We start from the raw sequence: 27,552 nt of genomic DNA, 5'->3' as shown, positions 1-27,552 counted from the left end.
TATATATGCACATAGATTACACTAATAGCAGGAAGAGGAAGAATTGAGCAGGAACCGACAGCCAGCAACCGCAACCCAGGCAGTATCCTCTCGTACAGGCAATGTCTCTGTTCTTCACACACTTTCACAAGTCTAATCCATGAACTGTTTGTTTTAATAATTTTAGCCCAATTTTATCCATATTATATGTATTATAAGTTCAAGTTCGTGCTATTAGTGTAATCTATGTGCATATATATGTTTTTGGTCACCATAGGTGAATATAAAGCTGAATCTACTTATCACTGCGCCTCCACTCAATTTCTTTTTCTATAAAAAGTTTTACCAGGAAGTAACACATTGAGAGTTACCTCTCATTTTCAAGTATGTCCTGGGCATAGAGTTATGACAACAAATACATGGTTACAAATGCATAGTTATATTAAGTGAACAGGGTATACATTATATACAAGACATTGCATGCACAGTTAAAGATAATATATGATTATAGGCGTATGTAACAGTTACAGAACAGATTAAAATGTGAGACCGCTTTTAGTTTTGAAAGAACTAAGACTGGTGGCGGTTGTGAGAGTCTCCGGTAGATTGTTGATGTTGGTGCCAGAGGCGGATCCAGTCGGCCTGCGCTGCCCAGCAGGATCTGGCAGGGGAACTTGTGTTAGAGGTATCTGAGGTGGGTGCCCTCTTGAAGTACATGCTGGTTTTAAAAAGAAAGGGTTAGCAGGCCGCTCGGTAGAAAGGAAACTAGCTGGGGTGGCATTTTTTATACGTTTAAGGGCATGGCCGATCTGACTAAGGCTTTCATAGTGAGGAGAGCAGTAGCAGATTTGAAGATGGGGTCAGTAGTCCAGGAAGCCTGTCACTCCACTAGTGCTGGAGGGTCTGGTTCAGGCGACCGGGAGAGTCTGTTTTTCTCAATTTGAGTTGAAGCTGTTTAATGCAGCATTTATATTGGCATTTTTGGGGGCATTACGCGAAACCAGAGACAGAACATGAAACACAGACAGAGCTCAGTGCACATCCAGTGAAACTTATACACAGTACAGTGCCTAAATATATATGTATAGATATCTATTAAATAAAATGGTCTTTTAGTTTAACATTTTGGCCAAAGTGTTGTAAGCCCTTGAGCCACTACACAGCAGACCACATCTCAAGGGTACCTAACACTAATATAAATTCTTAATAACCTGTGCATTACCAGGAAGAATGATTTATAATAAATCTGTCAAAATTAGTTAGTTATTATTATTAGTTATTTTGGGGGTTCGGTATGAGCTTGTAGGTGTCCTGTATGCATTACGCGAAAGCAACAAAAAGAGGTGGGTTGGGAGCTGTTGGTCGAGAGTGTGGTGCAGGGGCTCACTTGGGGATCACTCAGGCTCCTGGTGCGGCAGTCTAAGACAGACCAGCAAAGCTGAGTGCTTGGGTTTCTCTCAAGGAGTTGGGAGACAGCACAATTTGCCCGGCAAGGAAGCTAGGAATCTACATGGAGGTTTGTCTTCCTATCCCGGGTCCATTGCTTGTGCATGAAGATAGTGGGCCGGTATAAAGATTTTAATACCAGCGGGTTTTCTAATTATGCCATAAAGACCTAGGGATAGAGATACTCAGTTCGGGACCTACTACTTCCGCATAGGTGCGGCGACCGAGGCAGCTCGGGTCGGCCTAGGAACGGAAGTGATCAAAAAGATTTCCCATTGGAAAAACAGCCAGTATCAAAGCTACGTTAGGCCTGGGTTGAGTTAAAAGGCATGGGGTTGATTTTGTTTTGATATTTTAGATTTTTTTCTCCTTTAGACATTTGGATCATCGGGATTCCTTTATTCATTGGGCGGAGAAGCGTGCGGTTGTCTGGCTACACGGGAGGAATTTGGGCGAGTGGGAAGCAAGGAAACGTGTACTGGTGGGGTGGGCGACGTTTGAGATGGAATCAGCCACTACCAGAATTGCTGGTCTTGGCAAGGGATAGGACGCCCCCCCAAATTTTGATTATTCACATGGGGGGCAATAGAAAAAAATGGAAGTAATCGTGTTGAGCACCGTAAAATATCTGGCTGGAGGCAGGTTAAAAATAAGCTATTTATTGGGCATAAAGGCTAGGTACAAACAACCAAAGGTAGTTTTCTGACTCTGTTCCTACTCCACACAGGAGGTAATGATGTGGGGGAGATATCGTTAGATTTAGTTAAGTCAATGAAGAATGATTTATCTCAGATTCAGGCGAATTGGGGGGCGGTCTAGGTTGTGTTGTCAGACATTGTCCACTGGAAGGCACGGAGGGGTGTGTGGGGAGCTGGGGCAGTGGAGTGAAACAGAAAATAAATTAATATGGCAATTGGGAAATTTACGCTGCAGATAGGGGGCTGGTTGATAAGTGAGCCCTAGTTCGATTTAGCAAATATCCGATTATTTCACCCAGACGTGGTACGTTTATTGAAATAGTATTAGATCTGTTTAACATGACACTTCAGGAGGGGCTTAAAAGGATTGTTGCAGGTTTGGGGCTAGTTTAAGGAGATTAAATAGCCCGTGGGTGGCAGCTGCTGAGTAGGGGGTGGTAAGTGCACATTAACCTTGCCAACAGGGACTCATACGTGCAGAAAAGCCCTGTGGTGACTGTGGGTGGCGAGTGGGTAGGGAACATTTGTGCGTCATTCCCTGGGTCCCAGTCTCGCTAAACAGCCAGGCTATGCTTAGCTTGGTGGTTCTTGCAGGCTATGGTTTGGGTACCATCAGCCGTTACCTGAGGGTGAGCCCACTGGCAGGGTTGGCATTTAGCAGGGTTTATTATTTGTATAAATAAATCCGCTGGTTGTGTACCTCCAGACCTTCGTTGTGTGTTTATTTATATGTAAGTTGAGGGGGAGTTTTCTCACAGGCTCCAAAGTCCGGTGGTAAATAAAACAGTGTATCATAAAACAACCAGCCCAATGGCTAATTTGCACTTTTACTTACTCTGAGATGTAATGGAATTCAGCTTCAAGTACATTCTGGTAGTGATTATAGACCCACATTCAACAAATTTCGAATATTTTGACCCTCCCTAACTTACTCAAGCTCCCCTTTTTCCTCCCAATAGTAATTGGCAAACTTGTTGCTACCATGAGGTTGGGATTTTAGATTACGCACATGGCTATAGTATTTAACACAGGGGTAGCCAACTCCAGTCTTCAAGAGCTACCGTCAGGTTTTCAGAATATCTGTGCTTCAGCACAGGTCTTCTACTGCGCCAATGATTGAGCCACCTGTGCAGAAGCACGGATATCCTGAAAAACTGACCTGTTTTGTAGCTCTGAACCCTGGAGTTGGCTACCCCCGATCTAACATATATGGTGGTTCTCCTCTTATTCTTCAGCTTAATAAGCAGAACTCTTTCCAAAAAAAGGAGAAGACTCCTTTAAATGTGTAGTACCACATAGAAACATACCTGGGAGTTGCAATAAAGTAAAAGTACCCAACAATGTAACATCAAGTTGCTCCAATTTAGGTTTTAGTCGATACATTTTATTCCATGTCATCCATTTCAAAATAATGTGAGACGAATTCTCATGTTTTGTTCTCCTTAAGTTTTTGTGACGCCAGAATCCTCAGAGAAGTATACCAATAACCAGCAGAAACCACTGTATTCATATACTTTGTTAAGTCTACGTTTCCTTACAGTGCAAGATGGCGTTGTAGTGGCATCATGCAGGCTGCCGGTATTGAGACAAATACCATTGGACAGACGCTCACACGTGCTGCTGGTGTGACACTAGATGGGAAAATAACAGGGCAAACAGTATCAAGACTGGCACCTCCTCCCACATATGTATAATAAAGTCCCTCATTAACCACACTAAACAGATTGCACAGCCTTTCATCACCGGTCTTATGAACCTGTGCAAAGTAATGTTTTTGATTTGATGCACGGCACTCATTTTTACAGCTACAGTAGTTGTGCAAAATGTTAGAAACGTATTTGGTGCAAAGAAATGGGTATTTCTCATTAATATCACATTAGCACTTCCCTTGTGCTTATTGCCACTAACCAAATTCACTTGCTGGCGCTGGTGGAGGCAAATATTGAATCAAAGTGTATTGATAGAAGAAATGTAAGATACAAATACCTCTCCTTGCTTGGTTCTGCAGTTCAATTGCTTTAATACATAAATCTAAAGTCTTTTGGCTGCAAAACTGACTGTGTGCAACCCTCCACCCCCCCCCCCCCCATAAATCAACACCAGATTTAGCAATGAACAAAGTCTAACAGAAAACAGCTTATTATTATACAATTTCCACAATTTTGAAATACAGTAAATTATAAGAGTGAATTTTCCAAGTCCTGATTTCACACTGAACAGTGGCAACAAAAAATAATAATGGAGTGGTATTTGCTCTGCTTTTCAGCTGTCTCTTTTTGGGGTGGGGAGAGGGATTTACATAGCTATTAAACATTGTTGAATTAATGAAAACAATATTAGTTGAGATATCACACTTTAATCTCTGATATGTAATGCTAAACAGGATTATACGTACTGTGCCTTTGCCAACTATAGACTCTGTAATAAAGACTGCCAAAAGAAAACTGTTTATTTCACGTGTGCCTTAATTATTGAATATGTTCACTTTAGTGTTCATGTTCGTAAACAATATAGCTTGTCGTAACACTAAAATGACTTTGCTTGAAAACAATAAATAATTTCTTGTGTGATGTATGATTGAAGGGTGCTGCTGGATATATGCCGTCTGTGGGGAGCTGCACGTTCAATAATAGGGTAATCAAGGAAAATGGCGGATACCTTGAGAATTTAGCAGGGGATCCAGCAGCTGTCTCAGGACTACCTAAGAACAGGTAGCACTCCTGGGGTCTTAATAAAATAGTGCAATTAAAGAAGATCAATGTTTTAATCTTACATTGGACCTTTATCGAGATCGTGGAATGCCGCCTGTTCTGTGGTTTCTTTACGGTCAGTCTACACACAGTTGACTGGATGTGCAGTACCATGACTGCTCCTTCCCATGCATATACCAGGTCAACCTAATACATTGCATACCCAGGAAACCATTTTTTTCTATCTACTGCTTGCTATGGACATTGACCATTGGTAAAAAAAAACAAAAAACATAAAACAACAAGCAGCAGCGGGATGGTCATTTCTGTTGCAATATGGAAAACAGCAGCTTGGCTCAATATCCACATACATAAATCCCGGGGCCTGTAGCACTCCCTGTACTTCCAGCCCAGTGAGTATGAGGAAAATCTCACAATACATTGTAATGTTGGTCATGTACCAAGGTCATGAGGAAGGTTTAAGACTCTCCAAGTCATTTACATCACAATGCTAAATATTATTTTAATGGGGCACAATTTTACAGAGCACGATGGGGAGGTGTACTTCTTGGTTTTTAAGCCCATCTTGGGGAGACAGAAAAATCATAAAGTTGTGTAAATCTCGGAAACACATATAGGACAAACAATACGGTATTTACACATGGCAGCACCTTAATTCCATCTCTTAATGGGATGTTTGAGAACGCTGTCCAAGATACACCACTGAAAAGACGACCTGACAACTGAAGATCAGCTTGTTCTTCAGCAGATTTTAACTTCGTTTTATGTCACATCCAAAATCTACATTTTTGAGACTATGGTAAATGTCTCTGGGTGTCAGTTGAGATACCCAATATGGTCTGCTACATGTACCATTTAAGCAAAAACATGCAGCAGATCTGAAAGGACCACGAGTATTACATCATCCCACTTTCCCTTACAACGTTGACAATGATTGATTTAACAAGCTTTCACGCTGAAATCTACTAATTATAATAAGACTACATGTGGTATGTTTTTAAAAAAATTGGGTCATAAAATGATCCTGTTAAGAGACGTACGCAGTAATTTGCTTTTGAAAGTATTGAGGAGAATAAGTATACCTTAGTATTTGTAGCACATTTGTCAGTGCAAGCTTCCCATACATGAACTAATGTCGTTTCTTTGATCACTTTTGGGGTGGACAACTATAAAGGGTATGTGTAACCTGATTCCATACATTCCATGCCTACACCAAACTGCTAGCCGGAGAGATCATGTGAATGGTATGATTGTTACTGTACTTCCAGATGGAATACTTCAATCTACAATTCGGAGTCCCAGCTAACGGCAGCATGTTTGCTAATCCTGTATCCTAATATGATTCAGGAAAGCCCAATAGCCAGGACAATGCATTAACTGCCATTTGACTAGGGCAGTAACATCATGGCGTTACAACAGACGTCGTTTATTTTTAAAAAAAAAAGGATTCCCTCTTTTTTTCCAACTAAGAAATATGAAAGTTAATTGTATTCCAGGCTTTGTTGAATAGAACAGAAATAACTAGTTGTATCTGTTTTGCAGGCTTTTAAGTAACATTAAGTGTAAGAAATTTGGGATCCAGAGAGAAGTGCAATGGTATCTTCCTTCTTTTGCTTGTATGGATAAGATCTTATCTTAACTGCACTCCCAATAAAACTATTAGGCTTTGGTCCCGCTGCGTCCGGCGGTGCGTGGCCGCGTGCGCGGTACTCACCAGCAGGGGTTTCCTCCGAGCCGGTCCCATTCCCCCCTCGCTGCACTGCTCACTACGCGCCGTGACGCGTCAGCCGCCAGGGGATGCAAGAGAATTGCGATCCCGAGCGGTGACGTGTCACGTGGTGCGCTGGTGAGCCTATCAGCGGCGGGGGCGGGAGCTGTCAGCCTCCAAAAGGTAAGTGTGTGTGTGTCACAGAGAAGGAGGGCATGTGTGGGGGGGAGCTGCCTACCTTCCAGCCAGCAGCAGCCCCCTCCTGCAGCCCGGGAGACCGACCGGGAGATGGCTGCAGCCATCCGCTGGGGAGGGGGTGTGTGTGTGTGTGTATTGGACGGGAGCTGCAGAGGTAATATAAGGGGGGTATCGGACGGGAGCTGTGGAGGGGGGGGGGGAGTAGCATGGAGAGCAGCAGAGGGCATGTGCGGGGTCCCTCATGCAGCCTGGGAGACCCCCGCTGCAGCCCTCCGCTCAAACCATGCCCCCGGCCGCTGCTCCCACTCCCTACAGACCGCAGATAGCGGTCAAGTGCCTCTCCATGCGCCGCCTGTCTGCAGCGTGGGCGCGTGGTCTGAGACAGCGGGGCCTTAGCCTTAGGCTTGACATAGTTTGTCAATATCACTTACTAGATCGTTATGTCAAACTTTGGATCATGGATTTTGTGAATCTGCACCAGTGTTTACATTGCTAAAGCTCAGTTATTTTGTGTGTTAAAGCCAAATAAAAGGAAAATATCAACTGTATGACAATGATTGTTGTAGTTATGCTCACTTTCATCATTAAGACTAAAAGACAAGACTATAAAAATGGCCATCAGTGTGGAAGAGGAGAGATATTTGTGGTTTTCTAGCATGGTAAATCAGCAAGGGTTTCCAGCTTTATAAGCATGTACAGTATCAAAGCAAAAAGTAGTGCAATTTGGGGCAAAAAAATGTTCACCATATGTATCAAAGAAAACAATCAGACTGAAATCAGTAGGATTTCCTTGATACATATGGTGCATGGTTGGTATGTCCCAGAATTGTTCCGCTTTGGCCATGATGCATATTGTGCGTGATTGCATTTTTAGGTTATCATTGACTCATACAAATTACCTCAATTTTAAAGGAGTAATCCATGCCATATCCTACACGTGTATTCCTTTAAAAAAAATCAGATCTATAGTATTAGATAATACTTACTACATTTTTTTTTATATATAATTCAACTCCTAATGCCAATTGTAATGAGTTTTAGTATACTGAGCATTCTTTGATTTCTATAGCAGGTTTTAGCCCATTTTCCCAGTAGTACAAGATCTTTGTAACACTTTCCTGTTTTTCATAATTTGCTGCCAATATTCTCAGTAGTTTGAGCTGCAAATTAACAATAGATAATGTTGCCTTAGTAACAAGAGAATACATTGTAGCTGCTGAGTTACACTGACTGAAAGATTGATTGAAACTGAAAGATAGCTATTTAGTGAACCCTTGGAAGCCATATCTTTGCTGATCGATCACGGGAGAACAAATCGATCGGCAGTTTAGGTAGTTAGGATTCAATAAAGGTAATTCAAGGCTGCATATATTAATACTAAATATATATATTTATTTTTGTAAGTGCCACGCAGACTGCCTCTTTTAAGGGGATATTTACGAAGCACTCCGCTGTCATCATGAGAATTAATTAAAGCTGCAGTTCAGTGTTTTTTTTTTTTTTTTATTTATTTTTTTACTTCAATAGTTTCATGTGTGCAATCTCTAATTACCTAAAGAACTGTATACTACAGAACTGATTTAAAAAAAAAAAAAAACACACATGCAGGATATTGACTGAACTGCAGCTTTAATTAAGGAGCAATAAGAAAATAACGCAGATTGCAGGCAGGGTTCTGATAGTAAATCCCTTAACTCTTATTACAGACTTTGTAATCTGTAACCTTAATGATAGGTAGAATAGATAGATAAATCTACAATCACATATGGGAGTAAAATCATTAAACAAGCTGTATTTAGTTTGTTACAATTGAAGGTGTTGATAGAGTTAGAAACATGAAGTTGGAAACAAGTGAAAGCACTAAACAATACACCCTCTCTCCTTTTTTTTATTGATCATTTTCAGAAAAAAGGGAAAGGGATATATTAAAAAAAGGGGAGAGCACCTAAAAATTTACAGTAAAGTCCTTGCAAATAGGCTAAACCCAATTCTACCGAGCTTGATACATAAAGACCAGGTCGGATTTGTTTAGAGCATACAAGCCTCGGATAACACGTGTAAAATAATAGATATCATCGACCACGTGCATCTAGTTGGGACAAAAGCATTTCTATTGTCTAGATGCTGAAAAAACATTTGATAGAATTAGATGGGATTTTATAGATCATACTTCTTTCCTGTTCTGTTCTGACTGACAGATTAAATCTGTCAGTGGTGATATTGGATACCGAGGCTTGAGCCTCATTACTCCAAGTTCTCTTGTTGAGTGTATTGTCGCACACTTTAGAAAGCTTCTTGAGCTGTGTTACTTGCCACAGTTGAGTTGGTTTCACAGGGTCAGCGCTGTGATGGGTTTGCAGAGATCGCAGCAAGCTTCTTGATCAGCGGATTTGAGTTCTGGTCCAGTTCCTTGTAGAATTTCAGGTTGAGCTTCTTTAGATGTTCATCCAACATCTCGATGCCCAGCTCCCTATGAAGGTCCGCTATTCTTCATATAGATCATACTATGATTAAATTCGGATTTAGAGGTCCCTTTCTGGAAGGGGTAAGAGCCCTCTATAAAAACCCAACAGCTTTTGTAAAACTCCCGGGAGGAGACTCAGTCCCCATAAAAATTAAGAATGGTACCAGACAAGGCTGTCCTCTGTCCCCACTCCTTTTCGCACTATCAATCAAACCACTGGCAGCAACAATTAGACAAAACCAAGATATAAAAAGGGGTCCTCATCGGGGACAGAGAACACAAAATCTCATTGTTCGCGGATGATGTTATCTTATCACTGACGTCCCACATGACGACCCTACCTAACCTTCAGTCTCAGTTGGAAAAATTTGGCCGGATATCAGGGTATAAAATTAACAGTGACAAATCAGAAGCCCTGAATATATCCCGAACCACCCATGAAGTAAATTTAATGCAACTCAATTTCAGCTACAAGTGGAGTTACACGAATATAAAATACCTGGGGTCAGAATAGCCAACTTGTACTCAGCGCTTTTTAATTGTAATTTTCACCTCTATTTGCTGATATTAAAAAAGACCTCCAGAGATCAGGTAAGATGAACATCCTTCCCAGACTGCTGTATTTCTTCAAGACTCTCCTGGTCTGCATTCCGCTGGCAGACCCCAAAAATATCCAAAATAGCATCTTCCAATTCATATGGAAAAGACAAGAGGCCGCGAGTGGCGCGAACGGTAATGCTAGTCCCAAAGGAGTGCGGAGGCCTAGGGGTACCAGACATAATTAAGTATTACCTAGCGGCCCTAATTCAGGAAATAACAGGAGAGGAGGTCCGCCTAGATCCCCTGGTGTTTCTTCTTGCAAAACCGATGGAGTCAGTCTCATCTCCTCTTGGAAAACTAATCTGACACGTGCTCAAGGCAGCTCGCTGCTCACTCAGAGCCAAATGGAAAAAAAAAAAAAAAAAACCCCGTCCAAACAGATGGTGCTCCGTAGAACAAGTGAGGTTAAACTGATGGAGTACCTAGCGGCTCTCTTGAACCAGAGACTGGACCGGTTCAACAGGGTCTGGGACCGGTGACCCTACAACTAAAATAGTATAAAAATTAGGCCTAGAAAAGGCCTGATGGTCCTTCCACTGGAATCACTAGCTCCCTGCGCTGCCTTCCCGCCCCCCCCCCCCACACCCTTCCTCTCTACCCCTCCCTTTCTCCTCTCTCTCTTTCTTTGCCTGTCCTTTTCTTTCTTCTCAAAAGAGTTAAGTGTAGTTACTGTGCTGGTATGTTCGATGCAGTTTTTTCTGTACAGGTTCTTATAGAATTGCTGTTTTTTTCTGTATGCACACGTGTCGGATAAACATACCTCCCGAAAATGATTGGGAATGCTTCTTGTAACCCCACTGGAAAACCAATAAAATATTTGTTACAAAAAAAAGGGGAGAGGGGAGTACATTGGTATATATAGTCTGCTAATAACACATTTGGGGAGGGATTAGGAGGGAGGGAGAGGGACAGCATTTGTGTATGTATACATAGTATAGTGAACATCAGTATAGATACAACATAAATCACGTTCAAAGTATTTTAATTTAAATATTGGAGTATACCTGCATGTCGGAACAAAGGGGCCCAGATCTTCGAGAATTGAGAGGTGGAGACATCTATATAAGATGAGTTTTTCCATATAAACTATACCAAATGTTATTGTTTATTTGATTTAAAGATGGGGGGGGGGGGTAGATTGTTTCCAATGCTTGGCGATTGTGCACCTAGTGGCATTTAAGGAGAGAGGAGAATCATGTAAAACAGTGATCCCCAGGATTTTGTTTATGAGGGCAAACACCTTCCTCCATGTTATCTGGATTTTAGGGCATAACTAAACTATATGAAGTATATTGAATTGTATTGCATGTCTTTATTTATATAGCGCCATTAATGTACATAGCACATAGCGTATATCCCCCATTCCACCACAGCCTCGCCAGCATAATGGGGAGACACCCAGGAGAAAAAAGTGTAACCAAGTAGGGGTCATATACTATCTGAATATTAGTTTGTATATATTCTCCTTGATCGCAACACATGATGAATTTTTGGAGGTGGCCTCCCATATATCTTTCCATATAGCAAGATCTAAGTTGGTGTTTAGATCTTTCTCCCAAGAAATCATATATTTATCAGGGGATTGGTTACTTTTAATAGGAGTCAGATTGTGGGAAATCGTGGAAATAATTCCCTTTGTAAAGGATTGGTGCATACACCAAACTTCGTATAGAGTTAGCTCTTGGGATTGGTGTGGTTGTGTGGTTTATAGATAGATTGGATATAGTGTCTGACTTGGAGAAATCTGAAGTATTTAGAGGAGGGAATATCATGACTTGACTGTAATGACATAAATGAAGGACCTTCCCATGACTAAGAACATTGTTGACTCTTAAAAGACCTTTTTGGATCCAAGGGTTGGTTACCCATATAAAAAGGCAAATAGGGATCTGTGAACAAGGGTTGCATAAGGGAAGAGAGGCTGGTTAATTGGCACCTGTTTTAAGGGAGTCCCAGAGATTAGAGGCAAAAGATATCACCCGGTTCTTATAGATCACGATTGGTCTGGATTTTTTGTTAAGCCAGAGGAGGTTCTTAATTTCAAATGGGGACCAAATCAAAGTTTCTAGTTCTACCCATCTTTTGTCCATTGTGTTTGTATGCCAACTATTCAGTGGCTCCAGTTAAGCTGCCCGATAATATTTTTGTAGATTTGGAAGGGCTAGGCCTCCTTCTAATTTAGATTTGTAAAGAATTTCTTTGCGGCCTATGGGGCATCTATTTTGCCATATAAATTTCAATAATTTCTTTTGTATGTTGTTTAGATCTTTCTGGCAGATTTTAACTGGGAGCGTTTGAAAAAGGTAAAGGAGTCTAGGTATAATGTTCATTTTAATCGTTGCTATCCTCCCAAACCAGTATACTATATATGGGTTCCAAGTGGCTAGATCTTTTGTTATTTGATCAAAAAAAGGTTTAAAGTTTGTGTTGTATAGTGTAGAATAGCCTTTGGTTATTAAGACACTTACGTATTTGATATAATTCAGATTCCATTTAAAATTGAAATTAAGTTGGAGTAATTTTATCATTTCTTTAGGAGGATTTAGACTAAGGGCTAAGGATTTAGTGTGATTAATTTGTATCCTGAAAGGGAACCAAATTCCGATAGAACTTGGAAAAGATTGGAGAGTCAGATAAGAGATTTTGAGAGCGTCAATATTAGATCGTGCTCAAAGATTTTTGACAGAGATATTGGGATTCAATCTTATCTGGCAGGCTAGTGTCTCTATCGCCAGGGCAAACAATGGGCACCCCTGTCTGGTTCCATTTAATATTGGAAAAGGATTAGACAAAGAATTGTTAGTTTTCACTATGGCCATTGGGGCAGAGTAAAGCGTGTTTATACTATTTAGAATTTTTGGAGTAAATCCCATCTGTGAGAGCGTGGCTGTCATAAACTGCCAATCTAGTCTACCGAACGCTTTTTCTGCATCTAGTGATAGTACAAGAGATGGGCCTGCTGTATGTTTTGCCACATGTATTACATTCACTGTCCTCCTTGTGTTGTCAAGGGCCTGTCTGCCCAAGACAAAACCCAATTGGTCCGGATGGAATAGTCTAGGGAGAATACTGTTCAGTCTAGTGGCCAATATTTTTGCATATATTTTTAGATCTGTGTTGAATAAAGAGATAGGCCTGTAGCTAGAACACATCAGGGGGTCCTTTCCTTTTGGAATTACAAATATAGTAGCTTGCAGCATATCTCTAGGTGGGGGGAAGACCGAGGAGCATCTCATTAAATATCTTTGTTAAATATGGGAGAAGTATTGTGGAAATTTTTTTGTAATAAAGGTTAGAAAATCCATCCGGACCAGGAGCCTTCCCAATTTTCAGGGATTTGATCGCCTCCAAATTTTCAAGTTGTTCTATTGTTTGGTTCAAGTGCAAGTGTGGGAGACGGCATTCATTTTAAAAATTCCGAATTTTTTTTGCTCTTATTTTTGGCTGAATCTCCCACTAGTCCAGGTAGGTTATAGAGGGAAGTATAATATTCTTTAAATACTTTGCTTATAATTTTGTGGTTGCGAGATATCAGGCCATTTTTGGTGTATATACTATGGATTTTAGCTTTTACTTGTTTTTGTTTTATCTTGCGTGCAAGCATTCTGCCTTATTACTTTTTTCATAGTATTTCTGTTGAGTCCAACGCATAGCCCTCTCCGCCTTTATCAGCAACAGAAGATTTAATTGGCCTCTTACTGAAATTATTTGTCTGTTTTTTCGGGAGGGGTTTGTTTTATGAATAGATTCTAGTTCTGTTAATTTTTGTGTTAATATTTAAATTTGGTTTGTTTTTTTATTATTTTTTCCGAGAAGCCAGCGCTATCAATTTGCTCCTAATCACTGATTTATATGCTTCCCAAAGGGTAAAAGGGGAGACCTCTGGGGTGTTATTTATTTCAAAATATTGGGCCAGCTCATCTTTCATTAATTGGAGATTATATGGATTCGTCAGTAACGATTCATTTAAAGGACCACGATCTTGTTTTGTTTTTGGTAGTGAGGCCGCCCAGTTTAGTCATAAGTGTAGAGTGATCTGACCAAGCAGAGGGAACAATTGTTGCAGAGATATTGTCGCTAATTTGTTGCTCTACCAAAATATAGTCTATTTGTGAATAGCTATTGTGGGGATGGGAGGAGGAAAAGTCCTTAACTTTAGCATTCATTAATCTCCAGGAATTTACAAGCAACAATTCTTTGGTCATAGAAACAAGCCCTCGAGTGGAAGGAACTGTTTTTGGTGGTAGTAGGGGACTGGGAAATGTATCTACATTTCGATCCATTATTGCATTTAAATCTCCAGCTAGAATTAAAAGACCTTTATGGACAGAATAAATTAAATTTGTTAACTCCTGGAAAAAAGGCTCTTGGTTTTCGTATGGGGCATAAATATTGACTACTGTAAGATCAGTAGAATCCAACAAGCCTGTGACAATTAAAATTCTTCCAGCGAGATCCGTTTTGATTTTGTCTACTTTGAAATGCAAGTCTTTATGGATGATAGGGGATGATGCGTGGTAGATTGAAGGGTAATCATTAGTAAATAGCAAAGATTAGTCTCCTTTTTTCAAATGTGTTTCTTGCAGCATAATTATATCTCCCCCTAGCCTTTTAGCCTCTGAAAGAGCTATTCGTCTCTTTCTGGGAATATTTAAGCCTTTGGTATTTTGAGAACTGATTTTAAATTGGCATGGTAGTGTTTCAGTGGTAGGGATGAATGTCTAGATGACAGGTGTGATAGTGTGTACATATCAGAAAAATCAGTGCATCAACCGTCATTAAATTTTGGAACAAAAACACATAACAGAAGGTACAAAAATTGTTACATAGTAATGACAAATGCTTGTAGAACTGGGCATGGGGAAAGGGTAAACAAAATAGGGTGGGATATACAGATGACCCCGGTTTCCAAACTTTGTTTGGGGGGGACCAACCGAAATAAATCTTGTGATGTGAAGTCATTGCATACACAGGGTAAGTGAACATGGAGGAGGTGGGCAGAGGTCCTACGGCCTAACGTTGCAGTGCTCCTTTGTTCAGGGGCAAAGCCTTTGGAAAGAAAAAACTAAAAGTTTAAAACTAAAAGAAATAAACCATAGAGTACGAGGTGCATTATATGGGTTATCATACACCTCAATACATGAGAGGAAGGGGATCAAACATTGTAAATATTTACATCACCTTTTCTTTTTGAAACGTTGAATAGTTCAGGCTGGCTGATAGTGTTTGGATATAACAAAACCTATATTCAACCTACTGTATAAGGGTAAAACAGAATAGATAATATACGTAGAAGACAACCTTTAATACCCAATATAGTATAGGGTTAACTACTGAACTTATAGAAAAGCATTTCTGGAGTGGGCAACATATCCACCTGTAACTTATATCTAAAGCCCCTCTCGGATCGAGACACTGTCTTAGGTTAGTACCTCATATACTATAAACTCTGGTCTTACAGAGTATCTCAATCTGACAGACACTCCCAAGACATCTCACAAAGTCTCTTTAGCTTTGAAAAATAACTCTGGTATGATCGGTATGTCCATATATAACCTTTTTCAGAGTGCATTTCAATTGAAAATATTGTCTTTGGATGCTTCCTGTTTTGTAATCAGCTCTGAACTTTCGGAGTGGTTCATACTAGGGTATCTCAACACCCTTAACTTAAAAAAAAAAAACGTATCTGAAGTGGACAACGTATCCACTTGTACCTTGAGTCCGGGACACATCACAGCCTGCAGTGTCATATTAGATAAAATCTTAGTGAGTAGTCAGCTCGTTCTTCAGATAGGCTTAACTGAACTTTCGCTTGCCATGAAGTTGGAGTCTTATCCAATGCCGGGCGCTGTGATTTGGGTGAAAGATGATCCTGTTGGGGAGCCTCCAGGTCTTCAAGTAAACCCAGTGATCTCAGTTTTTGCTCGCCTTCTTCTGGCGAGAGAAGGACATACATGTTTCTTGTTAAAAAAACAGTAATTTGCACGGGAAGCCCCAGAGATAGCGGATTTTATTGTTTCACAGTATGTTGGTGATCTGCGCATACATCCTCCACTTGTTCAATGTGATTTGGGCCAAGACGGGGAAGATGAGAAGTGAGACATTATCTTGCTCAATCTTTGTAGTGAATCTGGCAGCTCTCATCTCCTCTTTGATGCAGAAATAATGTAAACGTGTGATCACATCCCGTGGCTTAGCTGGATTAAGGTTCTTGGGTCTAGGGAGCCCGTGAGCTCTATCCACCTGAAGTTTATCTACCGATATTTCTGGTAGAAGGGATGTGAAAAGCCGGGTGAGATATGTATCTAGTTGGGCGTTATCCACTTCTTCTGGATCACCTCTGATCCGCAGATTATTGCGTCTTGACCGGTTCTCTGTGTCCTCTAATTTCTCAAAGATTATTTTAACTCTTGGGCCTGGGTTTCTTCTTGAGCATGGGCAGTGGTATCTACCTTCTCCAAGTCCACAATATGGTCCCCTATAGACGCTATTTCGTCTTTGAGACTGCGGCGAACGCTCTATCTAAGCGTGGAAAGAGCTTTAGAGATTTTGAACAAATACCAGCATTTTCTTACGAGTTAGTGGGGCGCCTACTTCCTCTGTGAATCTGGTTCTGCGTCGTCACCTGCGACAGACGCTTCTTGCTCTTTAGTCCCCATATTGTGTTTTTTAAAGAAAAGGGAGGCCTCTCGCGGGCCGCCTGTTTTTTTTGTTGCATGTTGGATGGCATGGGTGTTTTTGGTCGGCGAGTTTTTATAAATGAATAGGGGTGATTTTGTTTGGGTGATGCGTGTTTTTAAGTTGAATTAAGCCCCCTCAATACTGGAGGGGTCCCGTTCACTTGGGCACTGTTTGCGATCTTTGGGAATGCACGGTATGAAATAGGTGTTGGAGCTCAGGGAGAGGTGTAGTTTTGGGGGGGGAGGGGGTAGAGATCTTTGTTTGTGTTTAGTCTCACCTCTGCAGATGCTTACCCCCTCCAGAGGCAGGTTCCTGGAGCTTCTCCTGCACTGCATATACTGCTTCCCTTTAATCCTGGCTACACACAAGGGGGCCTATTTGCTCCCCCCTCTGATGGGGCACACAAGGGCAGAGTAGCTGTCTCGGGGCCCGCGTTCTTCAACTCTCGTTGTTGGAGGCAGTGTGCAGCCCTCCCGCAGCCGGGTTAACATTTTCAAGATGGCCACCAACCTCCCTTCAGTAAGGCCACTCCGCATCCTCCCTCTCTCAAGAGGTCTCTCCCACCTGGGAGAGGCCCCCTCCGCACATCCGTCAAGCGAGCCTGGCGCTTTACAAGCCGCTCGGCGCCATCTTATAGTCCCGGCTCAGTGTGGGTACGATCAGGGTGGCTGTGAAAAGGGGGCTTGCCTACCCCTCTGCTTTCTATGGGGTTTGGCTTCCTACCAGCTTCTGTATGTTCCGGGGCTCCCCCCTACCTACCTCTGGCTGGTGGAGCCCAGGTATCCGATTAGCTCTGCCGCATGGCGGCCATTTGAGGTCAAACAGCTCCCATTTCTGGTTTAAGTTTATTTTGGAGGTGCCCAGAGTCCTCTGTGCCTGTGCCTTTATATTTCTAGGTGTTTGTTCCCAGTTTTTTGTGTGTCTGGGTCGGCTTTTCCCCTGCGATCTGCAGAGCTGAACAGATCTGCGGCCAGCCCGTTCAACCTATTGGCCACGTCCCCCTCTTTTTTTTTGTTTCAATTTTTTTATTGTTTTTTTTCAGTGTACACAATATACAATATACAATAAGCTTTGTTGCATATATATTGGGGGAACATTGGTGTTTGCGTAGGATATCATAGGTGTCAACTGTCTGTTTTCTTTATTCAGGTAGATGTGTATCTGAGTGCGCTTGTGGCTAGTTCTGCATATGTTCCCACCGTGTGGGTTCCAGTGGGGAAGCCGCCGCTTCCTTATGTACCTCTTTTAATATTAGGATAGAGGAGAGTAAAGAGGGGAAGAAAAAGAGAGGAGAGGGGACAGGGAGAGAGTGGGACAAGGGGGGGGGGGAGAGTGTTGGGTGCTTCCTAGTTTTTAAGTACCTTGTTGCTTATTTTTTAAGTTTGTTACATGCCAGACCATATTTCCCATGTTTTATGGAACTTGTCCATTTTTTGGGTTAATTTTGCCGTGAGAAGTTCCATTGTCTTAATTTCTCTTAGCCTACGAAGCACGGTCTGCTTAGCGGGGGCATTCACCTTCTTCCATGCAGCTGCCACTGAGCAGCGTGCCGCCGTCAGTATGTGTCCCACCATCTTGCTTTCTGCGGTATCTAGGTCGTCAATTGGCTTGGCTAGCATCATGGTCAGCGGGTCCAACTCAATCTCTACCCCCAGGTATTCTCGGATCAATGTTTTGATCATGATCCAGAACACCTGAATCTTTGGACAATTCCACCAGATATGAGCCATGTCTCCTCTTTGTCTGCATCCCCTCCAACACAAATCTGGGGTCCCGGGGAAGATCTGGCTCAGCCTATTTGGGGTTAGGTACCAATGAAATATGATTTCATATATGTTCTCTCTGATGGTAGTACAGATCGATGTTTTGGAAGCTGCCTCCCTGATATCCTCCCAGTCTTCCCTATCAATCTCTATATTTAGATCTTCTGCCCATTTGGACATATAACTATGTTGGGAACAGCCTGCTGATCGCGCCAGGCCCAGATATATCTCTGAAATCAATCCTTTAGAATAATACCCTTTCCTGCACAGTCTTTCAAAATTTGTTAATGGGTGGAAAGCTATTTGTTTGGAGACTGTTTCTAGATAATGCCTGATTTGCAGGAAGCCAAATATTGGTAGGTTTACCGTTTGATATTTTTTTTCCAGCTCCTGGATCGGTAGGAGCTTACCGTTCCCGATAAAATCCTCTGCTACCATCATCTTTAACTGTTTAAATTTACTAAGTCTCGGTGGGAGCCAGCCGGGGGGGAATTCTGGATTACGGAATATGGGTTTTAATAGTGAGGGGTGAGCCGTCAAGCCATATTTTTCTTTGTTTTTGGTCCATATTCTCCATGTACATTTCATTGCTCTCAGTTTTAATGTTTCCGAGAAGGTCTCTCTGCCCCGCACAGTCCACAGAGTGGCCGGGAGCGAGAGAGGTCTCGTATAGGTCGACTCTATCCCTGTCCAGCAGCTAGTCGCTGGGTCGTTGTTCCACATTATCACTTGTTTGAGTTGGGCCGCCAAATAGTATTTAATGATATCTGGGGCCGCCAGGCCTCCGCATTCCTTTGGTGCTAGCATTATATTTCTAGCTACTCTTGGTCTTTTATTTTGCCAAATAAATTGAAAAATTCTGTTTTGCATATTTTTTAATTCCGACATTGGGATATCGATTTGGAGAGTCTGGAAGTAATATAGAAGTCTCGGTAGGATATTCATTTTGACCGTGGCTATTCTTCCTAGCCAAGATATCTGGTATTCATTCCAGCTCTGTAGATCTTTTTTTAGCCTCTCAAATAGGGGCGGATAATTGTGTTGGTATAGTAATTTATACTCCCGTGTTATTTGAATTCCCAATATTTAATTTTTGTGGAGCTCCATTTATAATTAAAATTTGTTTGTAGCAGTTTGACCTCGGGACCAGGTAGAGATATATTTAATGCTTCCGACTTATCCATATTAATTTTATACCCCGAGATTTTGCTGAATTTATCTAGTTGTGAGTGTAGATTCGTGAGTGAAGTCAAGGGGTTGGCTAGAGTTAGGATAATGTCGTCAGCAAAAAGGGATATTTTATAATCCGTATCTCCAATTGTAATACCACTTATATTTCTGTCCTCTCTGATTGTTGATGCCAAGGGTTCGATAGAGAGGGCAAATAGAAGCGGAGACAGGGGGCATCCCTGTCGAGTACCATTCTTAATGTTAATAGGGTTCGAGTCTCCTCCTGGGAGCTTCACTACGGCCGTGGGATTTTTGTATAGGGCTCTGATCCCCTCCAGGTATGGGCCCGTAAATCCGAATTTAATTAGTGTTTGGTCTAAAAAGTCCCATCTGATCCTGTCAAACGCCTTTTCTGCATCTAGACTTAACAGGAAGGCTTTCGTGGATGAGAGATGTACATGGTCGATTATGTTAATGATTTTCCTTGTGTTATCTGACTCTTGTCTGCCGAAATAAACCCGACTGATCCATGTGGATTAGTCTTGGGAGGATGGGGGTTAACCTATTAGCTAAAATTTTGCTGAAAAGTTTCAGATCTGAATTAAGGAGGGCTATGGGGCAGTAATTACCACACTGTAGTGGGTCTCTCCCTTCCTTTGGTATTACTGCCAGATTTGCTTTAGACATGGATGCTGGAATTGCTGTTCCCTCCAGAAAAGCATTAAACATATCCAGTAGATATGGTGCTAAAATCAATTAAATTTTTTTATAGTATTGATTGGAGAATCCATCTGGGCCAGGCGTTTTGCTAGGTTTAAGTTGGGAGATGGCTTCTAATTACTCTTCCTGCGAAATTTCTTTATTTAGTTCTGCTAGGTCACTTTCCGCAAGGTTTGGGAGTTTACATGATGCTAAATATTTAGTTATGGCTTCCTCATTTGAGGCTTTGTTTAGGGGGAAGTTTAAGTTGTATAATTTGGAATAGAAGTCTGAGAATGCCGCCGCTATCTGTTTTTCACAGTATGTTTTGGTACCCTGCTTTGTTTGTATGACTGTTATTTGAGATTTGGTTCTCAGACCTCTCAATTTGGATGCTAATAACCGGTCGGCCTTATTCCCTTTGTCATAATATTTTTGTTTGGTCCACCGCAACACTCTCTCCACTTTGTCTATTTGTATCTGTTTAAAGTCAGATCTAGCTTTGTCCAGTACTTTGCGTAGTTGTTTCGAGGGGTTGGCTTTATGTTTATGTTCTAGGAGTTGGACTTTCTCCGCTAATTCATTGTACAGTTTCTGTTTTGTTTTTTCTTATATGAGGCTATGGAAATGCCCCCCCTCTTTTTTTTAACCATTACTTCATCTAGGAGATATATAGGATATGATAACCTTTCAAATTTAGACTGGAAACTCTCTGCTACATGACAACAAAATAACCTGAAATGTACCGAAATTTGACAAATATTGTAAGGCTTAAAATTAGACAAGTTTGTGGGCAACAATATATTGGCGCTAATGTGGGGTGCTCTAAAAATGCCACCCGATTCATTAAAATAAGAGTTTGTAATGTAAGATGATATGTATGCTGCCGACAGTTATCCCTGACCTATTTGTGCTGCGCTACAGTCCTGGCCCTGTCCAAGGTGAACCAGAGCATTTGGTAGCTTTATATATAAGATACATACTACTGGCTAGTGAGAGAATTCTATAGCAATTCCAAAGTTATTGATCAGGGCTAATTTGTACAGCGGGTAAAATGGGAGTAGTTGGGGAAGGTTAGAAACAGAATTTGACAGCAGATAAGAAAATACAGACTAGGCTGGTTCTTATCTGCTGTAAAAAAAAATCAAACCCTATTTGATCATTGGCTTTCTTTTATATTTAGGAAAGCCTTGTGTCTAGCCCAAGCATATTTGCATTCCTATACTGTATTGGCCCTTAACCAAAGTTTGTACATAAAGTCTATTTACCCAAATGAAAGTAATAGAAACATTATTTGGTGGATCATTTTCAGAAAACTGCAGCTGAGCAAATTTCTTGAACAATAAGCAAGGACACAAAACTTCAATTGAAACATTTAATAGTGCACTTGGCTAAGACAGATGCAACAAATGACAAATCTATGGGGAAGATTCATTATACTCTGGTGTATGGTTAATGGAGTTATCCCGCATGGCTGCCATTCAAGTCAATGCCAGGTAACGAGGGAGGTTAGTGAATCTTCCCCTACATCAGGGGTGGGCAACTCCAGTTCTCACAGGCCACCAACAGGTCAGGTTTTCAGGATATCCCCGCTTCAAACAGTGCTGAAGCGGGGATATCCTGAAACACTGACTTGTTGGTGGAAATGAGGACTGGAGTTGCCCACCCCTGCCCTACATACTGTTCTTTTGACTTTAATCTATATCATGTATAGCATATTTATTATTTGAAGGAATGCATTAAGATACAGGAAAAAAAAATATTTGAGGTATAAATACAGGTATATTTTAAATAATTACTTTTGCCATGCTTTATCTATGTTTAACAATACACATTACACGTTTGCAACAAAATGGTATGTACAGCAATACAAATTTACAGTAACAAAAAAAGTTGAAATTGAATATACAAGGTATATTTAATGATATATAACGAAACACTGATAACGGAAAACACTATTATTCTGCCTGTAACCAAAAAAAAAAAATATTCTTCATTGAAAAGCATTTGAAATAATACTGATAACGGTAACAAGAAAATACATCTTTCAACTCTCATTCGCAAATGTTCTTCTTTCAGTTTGCATACAATTAATTTACTTCTGTAACTCCACACACTTCCCCCTTTCTCCTGTCAAATCGATTTAAAAAGATGAACTCTTCAATGTGAACTGCTTAGCCGTAGCGCTTAGACAATTGGCAACTAGAGGGATTCCTGGCCCAAAGCTGCACGGGAATGCTAGTCACTGATACATGCAAGAAGCCAGCTGGCAACCATACAGAAGCAAAGATACGTAAAGATACGTAAAATAGGTATTTAAATTAGTATGTTGCCTCATAGAGACCTAGTCTCCTGCGAGTAACACAATCCTATAATATATTAGCATAACAGATATATGTATGTATATCACCTTTCTATATGGATCATCAAAAGGGACCATATTCCCAAGTCAGTCCCTTTTATGAGTGAAAATAGAATATTGATTGAAATGTATCTTCCTGTATTCTACTTTTAAATGGGTCTTTTGCTGAAACAACTTTGTTAGTCTTTAGTCTAATATCGGTAACACCCATTCGATGTGCTTAAGAGATATGGTCTATTCAAGTGAAGGTGGCGAAAATTCTTTCCAGCATGGGAAAATTGGTTCACAGCATATTGATTAGGGGCTAAAATCTCTCTGCTAGTTGTAAAGTTAGTTATCACCCAGGTCGACCACTGTAGGAAATTCTGACATTTCAACGTAAACCTGAGATTAAAACCAGTACAGTTGCCTATCAGTGTACCAGACACCAAAACTGACTTGTTACTTCATTCAACAGGACAACATTCATTCACACATTTTTCTCTGTGCAAGTCTCTCTTTGCCGCATAAAAACAAAAAACAATGCAGAGTACCAATTATTCAAGTGAATACAAAAAGGTCCCTCGATGCACTGAAAAGAAAAAAGGCATAAAAAATATAAAGAAAACAGCAAATGGGAATGTGGCGTTTTAATCGGTTTCAATATGTACTTTCCGTTAGAGTTGTTTTGCTTCCCAGAAGCAGTGACAGAATATATATATATATATATATTAAAAAAAAAAAAAACACATACATGTTGAACACTGAGATCCTAAAGTCCTATGTATTCCAGTCCAGGGCATCGTCACTGGCACCATACAGACATAAAGCAGCTTGAAAATCTAGGATACCGTCAGTCTCCATACAACTTGCAAAGTCCAACATCTGGGTTTTCATGTGTCACAAAGTTTCTCATCAGTTTATAATGATCTCTTGGACGAACCACTTCCACTTTCTGGGAATATGCATTATGACGGGTCACTTTTCCCGGGTTGTCACCTTGACTTCCCATCTTTACTTCCTTGCTGTTGATTGATAAAAGAGTCTCGAATCTTGACCACTTCCACTGCACACAGTTGTCCAAAAACCTTATTGTACCATTCTGGCATATGGCCCCTAAAACAGAAAAGTGCAAATCCACATTTAGATTAGAGGTACGCAGTCGCTTTTGAAAAGAAACCTCCTTAATAAGTAACAAGTGGCACGGAATGCTGTACCAATGTGTTGTGTGGAGAAACATTTGTAAATAATTTAATAAAAGCATTTCAGGTCAAACAATACATGTTTTTATAATAATATTACAAGTTCAACCAAACATACTTGTGTCAAAAAGAATCCTCTTTAAGAGAAATGTTCAGATCTACATACAGTAGGTGGTTTGTTTACTCATTACCACATCCATATAATAATACACCGGAAACATTGGATGAGGGAAGGTGGGTATTTCTATGACCTTGCTGACTTCTTGTTCATGCGTTATGAAAACAGAATTAAGGACAGCCTCAGGAGATATTTGTGGGAATGGTAAAGAATGGTCTTTAATTCAGAATTGCCCAACTGAATCCATATGATAAAAAAAATATTATATTATAATATATATCTATCACATATTTGTTTTTTTTTTTTTTGTTTTTTTTTTTACACACCAGAGTGTCTTTCTTTTGCAAGAAAAACATTCTGCTTAGGTGGTTGAATCACAATGTGGAATTTAGATGACCAAAAACAATGACAGATTGGGGCTACTTACAAAGAAAGGACAAAAAACATAATATTTAATATGTTTTCTCCATCTTGTCATGTAAAATCTATTTTGTCAGCATACAAGCACGGCACATGTCTTCCACATCGAAGTGTGTGGGTGTGTTTTTTTAATTTTTTTACTTAAGACCTATTGACGAAGGATTTATTGTTTATATTTCAAAAACCAAGGTAAACATTACTTGTATTTTGCAACAATATTTTCTGGGAATGATTACAATAGCATATGTTAAAGATTATTTTGGAAAAACTATAGTAATGCTCTGATAAACCTTCCACAAGTTGGGGGGTGGGAGGGGGGAGAAAGGGGAAAGGGTAATGTCACACGGTCCTTATTTAATATGATGTAAAGCCATTTCTCCTGTTGGAGCAGATTATGGTCCCGGTCATTTGACTTGAGCAGAACTTTTGTTTCCTGGTTTAAAGAAGGGTCTTCACAGCATATTGAACAAGGCCCACATCTCAAGAAATCACATGTTTCAGGTGCAAAGAAATAGCTTACCTCAAATCAGCTCTGCACAGATAGGTGAGCTTGGATTTTCCTGTGCCACAGGGCTCAATGAGGTATCTGCACAGAAGCACATTAACTCTGACTCCAAGTAAAGGAGCATGGTCATGATCCACAGAGGTGAGTGATAGCACGCACGCTCCCTTTGGTAAATTGCTTCTCCATGTTCTGTACAAGAAAAAAATAAGTGTGTTCAATTTACAATTACAAAGAGAACTTTATGAAAATTAAAAACAAATCTAGAATGTAGTATTTTTTGACAATGAACCATGCATAAAAGTGAAGAGTGCAGAATAAGTACTTCTTCATAGTTCATAACCGTGGTGGAGGGAAAACAGAGCGGATGTTCATGTGACAAATAACAGAAGTGTCTCAAAATACATTGAATGAGATTTCGTTATGAGAATTTCATGCTTTGCATTGCAACGTATCACTCTCCAATATTTGAGATGCTAATTGTAGCCCCATAACTTTTGATATTACGAGTTCCATCGATAATCCACTCTTTAGTACAGAAACATCTAATTGCATCTTTTGCAGTCTTACAGCTATAAAATGGCCAACACTCATTACATAAATCAGTGGCGCTCAATTTCAGTCCTCAAGACTCCAAACAAGTCAGGTTTTAAGGATATCCAAGCTTCAGCACAGATTTATCGAAGACTGTCACTGATTGAGCCACCTGTGCTTAAGCTGGGATATCCTTAAAACCCGACCTGTTGGGGGGGCGGGGCAGGGGGCGGGACGGGGGGGGGGGACGGGGGCTTGAGGATTGGAATTGAGCGCCACTGACATAAATAATGTTCAAATTATGCCAAAAATTGGTGTACAGTAGGTGTTAACATATTATGCAAACTGACTGATAAACCTGATGATTGGTTCTTGTATTCCACGTAAAATAATCTTGATTCCCATGCATTGTAGCAGGGGTTATGAACACCCACCTTAAAACTACAAAGTCTCTAGCTGGATGTGGAGCCATGTTATTTTGAACATACTGATAAATATCAGTCTGCTCAGCCAAGCTCTCAATAACTTTGGAATCCAGGAGGTCTTCATCCCACAGGTGTTGCTCTTTAAGCAAACGTTTTAGAACATCTTCCGGCTGAGCAGGGATCTCAATAGTCGACTTCCACAATCGAAGAGGGGGGCCCTCACACATCTAAAAAATAAAAGCTTTTGTCAGTGACCATTTCTGGACTGTACATAAATATTGTTTTGATGATAAACAGAAGGTTCAAAATGTCAACTGAATAAATGGAATGAATGTAATATCTTCACAGCTTTCAAGGCAAACACTGGGGGCCATCTTGTTATAAGAGATTTTGTCGTAAAAGCAAATGCACAAAAGAATAGCCAGTTAGGGCATCTCTGTGCTCCAATGAATACTCACTTTTTAGGCCCGTTCTATAGTGCCGGGCACACGCGGAATTTTAGTTGGCTGACATCAGTCAGCCTTTCTATAATGGCGCGTGCGCACGGCAAGAAGAGTAGAACCGGCCGACCGGGGGAAAGAAGAAAAAAAGAAACAAATCGCGCCGCTACCGCCGCTGAAAATGTAAGTGTGTATGAGTGTGTATGTATGTATGTATGTATAATGTATGAAAAAAATTATTTCAGGTTTTATTTATTTATTTAAAAACACACACACACACACACACACACACACACACACACACACACGCACGCACACACGCACACGCACACGCACTATGTAACAGCCCTTATGTGTTGTGCAGGGTGTGCGTCAATGTTTTAAACAAAGAGAAAATTCACGCTAGGAGTTGAGGTTAGAGGTGAACATTTCCCTCTTCACCTTTGAACTTTGGATGCGATCTGTGGCGCACTGACAAACGATGTGTAATATTAAACTATAAGTATGTGCCACTTCTGCTCTTGGAAATGTCAAAAACAAAAATGGTGACACATTTGAAAGTATTTCTTGGCATACAAGAAAAGGGTAGATGACGCAAACAATTCTTAATGCATTTATATGTATGAATAATCACACACCATGCAAAGGCAATGCACGCCAAAATGTACGAACATAAATAATGATATACCAACATAGGTCGCTAATCATTTTAGGTGAGAAATGTATTTACTTTTTACGCAATGCAATAGAATAAAAATAAATAATAATATAAAAAATATATATCATCTTTATCTATATATATATATCCATCCCCAGTGTTTCTACTAAACAGAACCTTAGCTGGACAGAAGAGTATCAGTATCTGCTGCTTCTGGAATTTTATAAGTCAACATAGCAATAGCTACACTGTAGTTACAATCAATTTGCATATTGCCATCTGTTTTAAGGTTTACCATTCAGAGTGTCTTTAAAACAGCAATTACTCACTTTCTTGTAGGAGAGGTCAGCTTGCTCTGATGTGGAGCAGCTGACCCAACCCTTAAACTTGTCCTTCGCCTCCTTGAGCAGGACGTCAATGCTCTCTTGGAGATAAGATTGATAGTCACACAATCCCTCTGTGTTCCCATTCACAAGTTCTTCCAAGCAAACTGGCCTCAGCTCTTGCTCCATGTAAGAATTACGGCACTTGCTCATTTCTTCCGGAATCTAGAAAATAGGTAAATGTGCAAGGAAAGGGGGGGGGGGCAGAGATTATTAAATCATTTACATACTTTGTGGAACGTCAACCCCACCCACTGGAATGTTAATGAGCCAAGAGGAAAGGCGGACAGCCTTTGGCACAGCGAAGGGCAGCTAAAGGGTGTGAGCTGATTGCTGATGTTAAAGCTGCTCTATTTCAAATCTGAAACTCACAAACCCTTTATCCTCTGTACCCAATTTTTCAACTCAATCG

The 27,552-nt window shown here is 40.6% G+C and overlaps 1 protein-coding gene across 2 annotated transcripts in view; it reads right to left on the bottom strand.

Annotated features, from left to right (window-relative positions):
- Positions 1-21,478: 21,478 nt before the first annotated feature.
- Positions 21,479-27,552, bottom strand: part of DLC1 (DLC1 Rho GTPase activating protein) — a 459,196-nt gene continuing 453,122 nt past the window's right edge. For both annotated transcript variants that reach the window (XM_075565991.1, XM_075566000.1), the window contains 4 exons: positions 27,087-27,305; positions 25,669-25,886; positions 24,719-24,892; positions 21,479-23,574 (listed from right to left, as the gene is read on the bottom strand). In XM_075565991.1, coding sequence (XP_075422106.1) covers positions 23,454-23,574; positions 24,719-24,892; positions 25,669-25,886; positions 27,087-27,305 — 732 coding nt within the window. In that variant the 3' untranslated portion in view covers positions 21,479-23,453. The remainder of the gene's footprint in view (positions 23,575-24,718; positions 24,893-25,668; positions 25,887-27,086; positions 27,306-27,552) is intronic.

This window comes from Ascaphus truei, chromosome 1 (genome assembly GCF_040206685.1).
Source record: "Ascaphus truei isolate aAscTru1 chromosome 1, aAscTru1.hap1, whole genome shotgun sequence".
NCBI lineage: Eukaryota > Metazoa > Chordata > Amphibia > Anura > Ascaphidae > Ascaphus > Ascaphus truei.
This window is presented reverse-complemented; position numbering and strand designations above follow the sequence as displayed.